General features: G+C 33.0%; 1 protein-coding gene across 2 annotated transcripts in view; it reads right to left on the reverse strand.

The window, feature by feature from the left end:
- Positions 1-1,486: 1,486 nt before the first annotated feature.
- Positions 1,487-12,487, reverse strand: part of LOC111680760 (protein WBSCR14 homolog) — a 48,110-nt gene continuing 37,109 nt past the window's right edge. For both annotated transcript variants that reach the window (XM_023442461.2, XM_023442462.2), the window contains exons 6-16: positions 7,238-7,370; positions 7,079-7,165; positions 6,833-6,925; positions 6,275-6,764; positions 4,822-6,197; positions 3,473-3,954; positions 3,162-3,404; positions 2,974-3,101; positions 2,785-2,908; positions 2,228-2,357; positions 1,487-2,155 (exon numbers count right to left, since the gene is read on the reverse strand). In XM_023442461.2, the coding sequence (XP_023298229.2) occupies positions 2,022-2,155; positions 2,228-2,357; positions 2,785-2,908; positions 2,974-3,101; positions 3,162-3,404; positions 3,473-3,954; positions 4,822-6,197; positions 6,275-6,764; positions 6,833-6,925; positions 7,079-7,165; positions 7,238-7,370 (3,420 nt within the window). In that variant the 3' untranslated portion in view covers positions 1,487-2,021. The remainder of the gene's footprint in view (positions 2,156-2,227; positions 2,358-2,784; positions 2,909-2,973; positions 3,102-3,161; positions 3,405-3,472; positions 3,955-4,821; positions 6,198-6,274; positions 6,765-6,832; positions 6,926-7,078; positions 7,166-7,237; positions 7,371-12,487) is intronic.

The raw sequence follows: 12,487 nt of genomic DNA on the forward strand, positions 1-12,487 counted from the left end.
GCAAATGGGTGTGTTCTTGAAGAGAGACGTGTGTTACACAAGAATATACGGGTATCGAGAACAAGTTCCCTAATTTCAAAGGAACACATTGCATTGTAGTATCGATAGAACAGTGAAATACACTCCACATTGCGACGGTGCTCCAGTGAACCAATAGAGTTGGATACCCTACTGTCACCGATAAGTACCTTCGACCTCTCCTGTGCGCGGTCGAGTAGCTCCAAAATAGACTTCGAAGCTCCGGCCCATACATGAGAGTTGTATTCCATTTTCGGTCGGATATAAGTGGTGTAAACAGTTAGAAGATCAGATGAAGCGAATACTTGAAAAATGTGTTTAGTGCAGCGGACATCGCACTGAATTTTCATGCCCAGAACATCAAGAGTTTTATATTCCTTAATATTTACACCACCCATATATAGATGAAACTACAATATCTGCCAAGCGTTTATGTGTTATAAAAACAACATTGAGTATTATGGGCGTTAAAATCGACTCTGTTAACACGACCCACTTCAGAGATTTTTATGAAGTCGTGATTAAGGGCTTGGCCTATGATTGAATGAATAAGAATGACTGCTGTCATCCGCAAAAGAGTAAATAGAGTTGGAAGTTATGTGTTAATTCTGTATAACATGCGAGTACTTTGAGTAAAAATGTTACAACAGTAATATTTGCAAAAAAAACAGCTGTTCATTGCTTTTGTTTTTGACTGAAAAGTTGGCAATACTAACAAAGTTAACTGATATTAAATCTATAACTGAAAAACTCAAATTTCGGATAAAGTTCTCCTTAATTTGTTTTAAGTTTAATAAAACAGCAAGTTTAGCCAAATTTAATTGAGTAGAAAGAAATGAAACTAACATCTAAATTTTGAATTTTATAAAGACAATTTCAGATAATTTCAGCGATTGATATTGACAATCGTGAATTATTTATTGCAGCAATAACCTGATTATCCAAATACATATTTAAGATATTTTTGTTAACTTATTACAACACATCATCGCTAAAATGTTTTTTTTAAATAAAATAAATAATTTTGATATCTGTAAATTGTATTTAAGTAATGGTTGTGGAAATTCAAATGCTTTAACAATAAATGCCTTAATATATTTACACATTAACAAATAAGCGATACGAATATTTTTTTTATTATAAATTATTATTTTTATAAATTAGCAACACGTCATAAAAATAAATTAGCTTTATACTTTTTAAAGATAAATACACGAGATTGTTAAGATAAAAAATACCATGAAATTTAAATAAATTTTGTTGTTTTATTTCAAAGAGTTTTATAAATTATAAACTATTCGAGGGATACAATTCTTCAACATTTTTAACAGTTTTCTAGTCAATAAATAATATTTCATGTAATAATGTGGATTTATTTTCCCCATATTTTTTATAAACCCTCTATTAAGCAGCGTTAAACTTACACTTTTTAAGGTTTTTCTTTATTTTGTAATAAAAACAAATTAAATATTTATTTTAAGTAATTTTTTTTATTATTTATTTTCAATTAATTTTAGCTTAAATTATAATTTAGGCACATGTTTTATTTATTTATATTTATATTTTTTCCTAATTTAATTTAAAAAATACAAAGTAAACAATTTGTACAATATTTATCATTCTTTGAAAACGAAAATTTTTTAAGAGTAATTTTTTTTCTTAATAAAAACAAATAATTGAAAAAAAAAACTTCAAAATAGAAATAATAAAAACATATTTTTTAAGACCTTGCCTGAAAATACACACCCGAGTCGTAGCGTTAGAAAAAGACAAAACAAAATTTGCCAAAAGTATTAATTGAGCAGTTATTTTTTAAATAAACTAAATTTTGAGCAGATTAACAGTTAATTTAAAGTTATAGTTTAATGCCTTTAAGTGCAGACAAATTGTTTGGTAATAAGTGGTTTCAGGTAAGGTCTTTTATCACTTTGTTAAACCTACATAAAAAAAATTAACTAAAGAAAACTAAAAATATTAAAAAATTATCTCTTAATTTTTGATAGTTATGTTCCATGTAAATTCGGATGTTGACCAATTGTATTGTTGACCGCTTTGGCGATTTCCTCTTGTAACGTTGAGGGTGGATCAGATAAAATATCAGTTTTCATTGAGAGATATTTTAGTTTATTTGAAACGGCTGTAAATGGAAAGATTTAATAAAATTGAAATTTTCAACTTTAGGCAAGGTGTTTTAAGAATAGTATTTTACCTGGCCTTAAGTCAATTAAAGAACAATGTTGATCCACCCATAAAAAGGCTGTGCGTCTTAATTCATCTAAACTAGCACTAGACACTGTGGAGGTATATGATGTTAATAACGGCTCTAGTATAAGGCCCAGCTGTAAAAGTTTAAAGAAAATGATTAAAGGTTAAAGAAATTTATTATAAAATAACAAAATAAAATACAAAATAGAACTGAACTGGAACTTAGCTAGAATTGAACAAGAACTGAACTAGAACTGAACTAGAACTGAACTAGAACTGAACTAGAACTGAACTAGAACTGAACTAGAACTGAACTAGAACTGAACTAGAACTGAACTAGAACTGAACTAGAACTGAACTAGAACTAGAACTGAACTAGTACTGAACTAGTACTGAACTAGAACTGAACAAGAACTGAACAAGAACTGAACTAGAACTGAACTTGAATTGAACTAGAACTGAACTAAAACAGCTCTAGAACTGAATCACAAATGAACTAAAACTAAATGAACTTGAACTGAACCAGAAATAATCTATTTATAATTACACAAAATAACTTACTATCCAAAATTTCCAATTATCCTGGGTCCGACAACGTACATATTGTTCATAGAGTTGTCTAACATGCTCCGTGCCCTGACGTGTTACTGGCGCTCCATTGGCTGGTAAAATTGAATGAAGATGTCTACAAAAAATTAAAAAAAATATTATTAAAATCTTCATTAAACAAATCTATTTATAAAACCTTACGTTAATGAATTATTTAAGGCATCACGTTCCATACGTAAGGCATCCATACGTTCTTTCAATACATTGCGTTCATTGCGTAAATGTTTGATATGTTCAGCACCTTTTTGAAGCATTGCAGCTTTACTCAACTGAAATCATTTAAGGAAACATTTACAAACAATAAATGAAACAATAAATTGTTAACCCACCTTGGCATTATTTTGCTGCAGTTGTGGTATTAAATCGTGCAACTGATCAAAACCGTTCTTAATGTTGTAACGTCTCTTTTGTTCGGCATGTATATGACCAGCACGACGTTGACTATCGCGTGGATACTTTAAACTTTGTGTGGGTGAAAGCGGTGAATCTTGGTCATGAAATGATTCTGGTGATAAGCTGAGATGTGTTGAACAACCTGTTTGAGAACTTGCAGTTAAGGGATAACTTAACATCTGACAAAATAGAAGAAGAATAATTAAAACAGGAGATCTAAAGAAAAGTTACGAAATAATAAACTTACTTTACTTGCTGGTGGACTGCTTAGCATGGAAGGTGCTACCGGTGTTGGCAAGGAGGTTGATTTCTTTGGTGATTTATGAGGCTGCTGCTGAAGATGAAGATGTTGTGTGTGTTTTTGTTGTTGTTGCTGCTGCTGCTGCTGTTGACTTTGATTAAGTTGTTTTTGCTGATGCTGTTGTTGTTGTTGCATACTAACTGCCGATGTTGTATTAATTAAGGTAGGTGATGAAGGTGAAGACAATGATTGATGTTGGTGTTGCTGCTGCTGATGATATTGTGGTTGCTGTTGTTGCTGATGCTGCGCAGATGTTGTGTACATGCTACTAGTTGGTCCTGTTATAGTTGACACTTTATTTTGCACATTCATTTGCGTTGTTTGCATTTGTAGTCCTGTCATTGTAGACATTGCCACATTTGGAGTGGTTGCAATATTACTTGTAGATACACTTTGTTGCTTACCTAATGTCGATGACATACGGGAATCTAAAGGGCAAGTATTATTTACATATATTATTATGGAACTGTTTGAAAAGTTATGTTATTTAAGTTTTGTGATTTAGAGTTTTGTATGGTCAAATGAAAATCTAATATAACAAATATATATAACGTGAATATTTCAGTTAAAAACTTTATGCAAATAGGTTATTAGGTCTTACGTTTAACGGAATTTTCTTGGAAAAAATACTAGATCTGAATTAGATCTGAACTAGAACTGAATTTGAAGTAGAACTGATCTAGATTTATACTAGAACTGAACTAAAACTGAACTAGATAGGTCTTATGTTGAACCGAATTTTCTCGGAACAAAAACATGGGAAAGTTGAACTAGATATGAAGTAGAATTAAACCAGAATTTAATAAGGATAGAACTAGAACATAACTAGGACAAAGCTAGAACAGAACTAGATCAGAGCTCGAAAAGAACTAGAACCAGAACAGAACTAGAACATAACTAGAACATAACTAGAACATAACTAGAACATAACTAGAACAGAACTAGAACAGAACTAGAACAGAACTAGAACAGAACTAGAACAGAACTAGAACAGAACTAGAACAGAAATAGAACAGAACTAGAACAGAACTAGAACAGAACTAGAACAGAACTAGAACAGAACTAGAACAGAACTAGAACAGAACTAGAACAGAACTAGAACAGAACTAGAACAGAACTAGAACAGAACTAGAACAGAACTAGAACAGAACTAGAACAGAACTAGAACAGAACTAGAACTGAATTTGAACTTGAACTTTAACTAGAACTAATATAGATTTGAACTAGAACTGGACAAGAATTAAACTAATATCCATAAAACTGCCATTAAAGACATAAACACAACACAAACTTACTTGTTGTTAAAAGTTGAGCTAATGTACTATTGAGCATTGGGTCACTGGTAGCCGACTGTAACTGGTGATTCAGATTCAGAGTGTTGGTACCACCGACGCCGCCGCCGCCAACACCACCACCACCAGTGCCACTGTTAACAAGCATTGCATTTGCCGATGATGCTGATGATGAGGAGGACGATGAAGACGATGCCGATGAGTGTATCATGTGCTGATGTATTGAATTACTACGAGAACGTGTCTTACTACTTTTACCCACATGATATTTTGTTGGCACCGCAAAATTATTATCGTTTTGTGTTAAACGTGTATCGAGCTTTTGCAGTGATACATTCAAGGGTAAACTATTCGAACGAAAAATTTCTTTTGGCACCAATGAATTGGTGGAAATTGTTGGTTGCGAAATTTGATGTTGTGGCTGTGGATGGTGTTGTTGTTGATGTTGTGAATTTAAAAGGTTCTGTAAATGTTGTGCCTGATTAGACGACTGTTGCTGATGATGATGTTGTTGTTGCTGTTGTTGTGGGTTTTGTTGTTGCGTGGATTGTGGAGGTAAATTAAGTTGTTGCGTTATGATACGCTGCTGACTAGTTTGTTGCATATTTGGTGGTGATAACTGGGCGGGTCGTGTTTGTAAAGCATTTGCTAAACCAGGCAAATGAATGCCCAGTGTAAGAGGTAGTGATTGTGTATGCATGGTACCACCTCCGGTAGAGGATGTTTGATCGTGTTGTGTTTGTTGCATGTACATTTGATTGTTAGTTGTATTGCCTCTCATATTTATATACGTACCAGTGGAGGCTGATTTTTTAAAATTACCTGTATGATTGTATGGTTTGTAGGGGGCATAACCCTCTGATGAGCCCTGCGACAAATTAAACATTGTTAGAACATCCGTCGAGGGAACCTCAATTTTAATATTTTGTAAAGTGTTATTGTTTGATTGATTGCCGGAGTTCATTTGATTTGGGGCCTGTGGAGGTGTCATAAGACCAAAACCTTCTGCAGCATTGCTGCTGTTGATATTTTGTCCCGTTAACTGTTGAGCACTCACCATGTTTGCAAGATTTTCCGTTGAACTACCATAGGTGCCCGGATTATTTAACAAATTCGTATTATACTGTTGAGGTGATTGTGTGTATGTGTTGTTGAGAGTTTGTTGCTGCTGCACCTGCTGCTGCTGTTGTTGTTGCTGCTGCGCTGCCTGATAAACAGTGGCGTGGTGATGCAGTGTATTGCTCGCTAGTGTAGGCTGCTGCAAATGTTGAGAATGCTGTTGCATTTGCTGATTCTTTTGTTGTTCCGCCAACATCTGCTGATAGATAGTGGTCTGATGCAGAGTCGGCTGGGCCTTGTCGTAATTGTGCGGCTCCCGCCTAAACAATAAAGTAATTTTGTTTTTGGTTTGCCCAAGAATTCTAAGCATGTTAACAATAAAAACCCTATAAATTACCTAAAAGGTCTCTGAGAACTCTTTGAAATACGTCCTTTCTTCACGGGGAAGTCATTGTTATTCTGACGCCCCATACTGCTGTTGCTGCCCGCTGAGCTAATAATATTACTGTCTCCTCCTCCACCACTTAGGGAGCTAGCGCCACCACCGCTAACAGAGTTACTGAAATGTTTCATCTGCTGTCGATTAACCTGTTGCATTAGTATGCTGTTCGAGGTACTTTGGGCATCACTCATAATGGCATCATCATTTGTAAGAGACTGCATTTGATTGGCGGTTTCATTTGTGCGATTGACGGGAGGAAGCATTTGTACACTATTGTTAGCGCCACCTCGTGCAGCAAATTGCTGTTCAATATCAGAAAACTGTAGAGTATTAAGAGGTGTATTAAGTTCCAACATATTTGTATCATCATTGTTATTTGGCATTGACGGAACTACATTGGAGGAGGAGACATCCATCATATTACTAGAATCTATTTGTTCGGCTCCTAGTAGTAGTAGTAAACGAAAATAAATATTATATGATATAATTGTTAAAGATTTTGCCACAACTTACCCATTATGGAAGAAAATCCATAATCTACATTTTTAATCATTTCATCTGAACCTTCTTCCGGTACTGGTGGTAAGCGGGAATTTTGTAATAGTTCTAAAAAAATGAAATTTTTCTTAATTTTTAAAGAATTCTTTTTAAAGGATATTGATACTAAATGTTAATACAAAGATATAATTTGATATGTTTGCCAAAACTTTTTTTTCGTTTTTTCGCAATAAAGTTGTTCGTTCCCTTTTTACTACGTACCAACAAATGTTAAATCAATATCATCTAAATTCGGTTGTAATGGACCCAAACTGGGTTGTATAAAATCTGCAATACCAGCGCCACGTGCTAGAGATTATAAGATTACAGATTAAACTTGTGAATTGTTTGTTATTTTTATAGGAAATTTTTAAAAATTACCAATTTCTCTTGAGTCTGGAAATGGGAAAGGACCATTTATCGCAGAAAACAACGTATCACTAGTCCAATCGTCCGATAACATCAAGCATCTGTCATTCAATGGTGACCATTCTAAAAAGTCAAATTCACTTTTCTAGAAAAGAATAAAAATAAAAAAAGAATTATAAGAAAATTGTATTCTTCTTTAATAAAATAACTAATTAAAAATATTTAAATAATTTCGAGTTTTTTGTAATAGAGCAATAAAACTAACCTCACTTTTGCATTCGAGTTAACCTAACTTTTACTTATAACATTTCTATTTATAACCTTATTCATAATCAAACAATTTTTAGTAATTTGCAATAATATGTAATTGTTTTTGTAATAAAATAAATGAAATAAGAACAATTTAATTTGCTCACCTTTAAATCGATGACAATTTTTTATAATTAAAAATCATTTTAAATTGTTTATATTTAATTTATGAAAGAAGAATTAAGGATTGCACTAGAAAAGAAAGCATTTGCTTTGAATAAGACTAATTTGTTTAAAACCTTTGAACGGTAAAGTAATACGTTAAATTAAAAATGTTGCACGAAATAGAACTCTACTATAATATACTTAAAACGTTTGGCCTATTGGCCATTTATTACGATAAAAATAGAAAATGTTATAAAATTAAAAATAATCCAATGTTATATATCCGTTGCATATTCATACAACTAATATGGTTGCTATCGATTTCAATATTCATATTTTATCCAGAAGGTTTAATATTCAATGAATACAATAAAACTGGAAATTATTTCAATCAATTCTCGGCAAATATATCATCTGGTGTATGTTTTCTATTAAGCTTTTGGTGGATTTTAAGACAACAACGACATTATCTTCTTCTGAAAAAGACACGTCAATGGAATTGCATTTATTTAAACAATCATAGACATAGATTGAATTCCAAAATCCGTTTGATAATTCTTGTATTGGTGCTTATAATCTATGCTTTAAATATTATACGTTCGTGTTTATTAATTCCTCATGTTGATTGGAGTTATTTACCCTGGTTCGCCTATTTTACACGAACTCTGCTATTGATCATTGTTTCATCAATTTATTTTTATATTATACTTACATTATGTAATAGCATGTCATATGTTTATGCATCTATGAAAAATCTAATGTTGAAATTAAATAATATGGATATGAAGAAATTTCATGATTTGTTGTTGCTCTACTATGAAATAATATATCTGGCGAGATAGGAGGTAAGCAGTACGTATGGCATTGGTGTTATGGTGTGTACAATTGCTATAACTATGGAATCTATTTCGAATGTCTATATATTTGGTATAACGGAAGTGGGTTCAAAAAACTTATTTAGAGCTATTGAATCCGTTTCATATATGTTGCCAATTTTAATATATTTTATCCTGGGATTTGCTTGTAATAATTTGGAAGAAACTGTAAGTTTACAAACTAAAGTTTTAATATTAGTTTTAGCACAAAATTTGAATATGTTGACTGCTTTAGAAATATGATCTTAATGTTAAAGAAATTGTTGGATCCATCACAAGTTTAAAGGACACAAATGTCGAGTGCTTTACGTAAACACCTGTTACGACCTTATTTCACGGCAGTATTTTTGACGCGCCCCTTAATTCTTCTATGAAGAACTCAGGTGACAATTTTTGTACATGGCTTTGCCGGTCCATGTACAAACACTTTGCTAAAGAACTCGAACTATCTAATCTCTTGTCATAGAAGGCCCGTTACGAAATGACAGGCAGCATGGGCTTAAACCCAATGCACACACCGACAAGGAAAAAGCAATCTCTAGTCTAAAGCCAATAGAAAGGGCATAATGCCAACATCAGGCGAAATCAATCTTCCGAATTCACCGGAAAGTGACCACCCTTATGATTCTATGAAAGTTTGCATTATTTAAAATGTAAACCCCATTATCTAATGACCTATTCCAGTGCATTCCTTAACCTCTTAAAGCCCGCGCAACGACACTACTAAGATGGCCCTGTTGTTTCGGCAACAGCACCTAAAGACGTATTTGGTAGTCCGAAATACTCAGCCTATAAATCAGGATCCCTTTTTATGTCGAGATAATGTGACAATGGATGTGGGACTTTCCAAAGCCAATTCAAAACCAATAATTGCGGCCTCAACCATAAGTCGCGTAGCATGAAACAATGTGAATGCCTTTGAGAAGGAAACAGCACAAGCAGAATATCCCTGAAGTAAGAGGTATACTGAATCAGTACTAGTCTCCTGTAGAGCAGGAGAGACTTTCCCAATCATTCACCAACTCACATCATTTCCATCCTCAGACCATAAGGAACGATCTACGGGATAACAAGCAACTACCAAGTGTTAAACTGAAAATTCTCCAACCTAAACTGGCGCCCTACTACGCGAAGAGTAAGATAAACGTGTTCAGACTAGTTTATTTTGAGAAGATTTCTCGATTTGTTCTCGTCGCGGTCATTCCATAGGATCTTTGTGGTTCTACTCACCGTTACTTCCTAGAAACCTTATGGGAGTCTCTCACCCATATTTTTAACTCATTCGCCTTTTCGATGCCGACTACTACCGAGTGACCTGTTACCTATAAGATGTAAACTGTACCACTGGGAGAGTATTCAGTTAAAGAAATCCGGTCTTAGATTAACCTATATCATCTGATATCGCCCTATTTGACCTTCTGACTGTCGGTAAATATATAAGGCCCTGCCTAGAATCTTGTGTTATGATTAGTTAAACTATAGTATATTTCTGTTTCTGGATCTTCAATATAGCACCCACTTAGTTTCCAATATTATAGCCATCCCTGACTTAAAAAAAAAATTACAAGTAAAATTTTAACTCAAACTACTCGCTCGGTATCTAGAAACGCTCTTAGTCCTTTGGACATTTTTTTTAAATTATTAATAACAAATTTATCTAATAATTAAATCTATAATTACACTTTAGCTATGTGAGTCAATACAGTATTAAAACACAAATTTATATTCAGTAAAAGTGTGGAACCATAATCAAAAACATTACATTTGTAAAATGTTAGATGAATTTCATTTATATTTTAATTGTCTCAAAATAATTGGTTTAATGAACGTTTATTACAATAAACATGAAAAATGTTATAAAATTTCAAATAATAAAACATATTATATTTATTACATATGCTTACAAATTCTGCATATATGCTCAATTGCATTATTTCTGTTAAATTCAGAAATTTTCATGTTTGATGAATATTATAAAACAGGAAATTATTTTAATCATATCGCTACCAATATCTCTTCGAGTTTATGTGTATTGTTAAATTTATGGTGGATTTTGAGACAACGCCAACACTACAATATTTTATTAACCATACGGAACTGGAGGCATGAATATTTAAATTCACGAAAATATCTACATTATACAAAAATTCGCATGGGATATTTTCTATTGGTTTTTGTATTTTACTTTTTTAAAACAATACATATGGTATTTACAATGATTGAAATAAATGATAATTATTTTTATTTACCCTCGATTGCCTATTACTTGCGTACATTGCTATTGCTTATAATCTCCTCAATTTATGTTTGTATTGTCATGTCTATAACTGAATTTATGGAATATGTGTCGAATTCTATGTTGCATCAAACTTTGGACTTAAATAGTATAGATTTGAAGAATGTCCAACTACTGCTTATGTTTTATTATAAAATAATGCATATGGCAAAAGTCGACGTTAGTTGTTCGTATGGTATTGCCATAGCGGTCTGTACAATTGTTGTAATTATGGAATCAATATCGAGTGTTTATTTATTGGCCATATCTGAAATGGGTTCTAATAGCACAAAAATCATTATAGAAGCCTTATCATGGATGATGCCATTATTAATGTGTTTGATTGTAGGTCTCATGTGCAATAAAATAGGAATGGAGGTAAGTTTTCTAATGGATTTATTTTTAGATATTTTTGGTAAATCCTGGGGTATTTCTGTCATTTTACACTCGAATAAATAACCTTTTGAAAGAATTATTCTAATTTATTATGATCTCGAGTGTTAAATATTGAAAAAAACAGAACTTGCTATAATCTCTGTAAAATGTTAGATTCATTAATTCTCTGCACCAATTTCAAATGATATCGGACAGCCGCTATAAGTTGAAGTGCTTAACATGAACATGTGCTATGACGACCTTATTTCATGGTGATACTTTCACAACGACTCACCTCCGCACCTTTGTGTCGTGAAAAGAACACACTGGTGGCCATTTTCGCACATGGTTCTGCATGTCCATGTACAAAAACTTTGCTTAAGTACTCTTGCTATCCAATCTCTGACAATTGCTGCCCCTTTTCGTAAATTCCGAAATACAACAAGCCGAAATACAAATCCTTAAGATCTTACAGTCCCTTAAGATCTTAAGATCTTACTTACAGTCCCTTTTAGTAACTTTAGAAATACAACAAGCCGAAATACGAATCCATGAAGTAAGATCTTACTCACAGAGAATATACTGTGTTAATTCGACTATGAAGAGAGCTCATCCTCTCTCTAACAAGAAAGAAAAATTCATTTATATCACCTGTTTTTGTTAAGATATCTCTCGTTCGTCACCATTTAAGACAGCACACTTCTCATTTATCATTTAGAAAAACATCCAACACACTTATTCTAGCTATAAAGGTGGACTTAGTCGTGTATACGGACTGCACCGATTCCGTATCATATACATTTGAAACCAAGTAATTTAAACCACAGACACCTCTTGCAGTGCAAATAGACCTCTCCAATAACCCAGACAAAGACCGAAATTCTGTCCCGAAATGTTGCCCCTGAGACCAAAGTATACTTTTCTAAAGGACTGAGTAACGCTGAATCCAAATCAGGCCTTCATCACTTCTGAAATTTGATATATCATGTTCCGATGTTTTAAAAAATCAATTTTTGAACATTTTTGAGCCATTTATAACTGCTCGAAGACAACTTTAATTATAAAATGTTGTGTGTCATCTGAAAGTCCTTTCTGTCAGCTTTAAAGGCTTAACATCCGACATATGTTTTATTAAGGTATTTATACCCTACACCACTTTAGTGGGGAGGGTATATTGGGTTTGTGCTGATGTTTGTAAAGCACAATAATATTGATCCTATACCCAGCTTAAAGTATACCAATCGGCTCAGAATCATTTTCTGAGTCAATTTAGTCCCAAGGACGAAGTCTATTGAAAATGGTTAAGATCGGTCCATTATTGCA

This window comes from Lucilia cuprina, chromosome 2 (assembly GCF_022045245.1).
Source record: "Lucilia cuprina isolate Lc7/37 chromosome 2, ASM2204524v1, whole genome shotgun sequence".
In the NCBI taxonomy this organism is placed as follows: domain Eukaryota; kingdom Metazoa; phylum Arthropoda; class Insecta; order Diptera; family Calliphoridae; genus Lucilia; species Lucilia cuprina.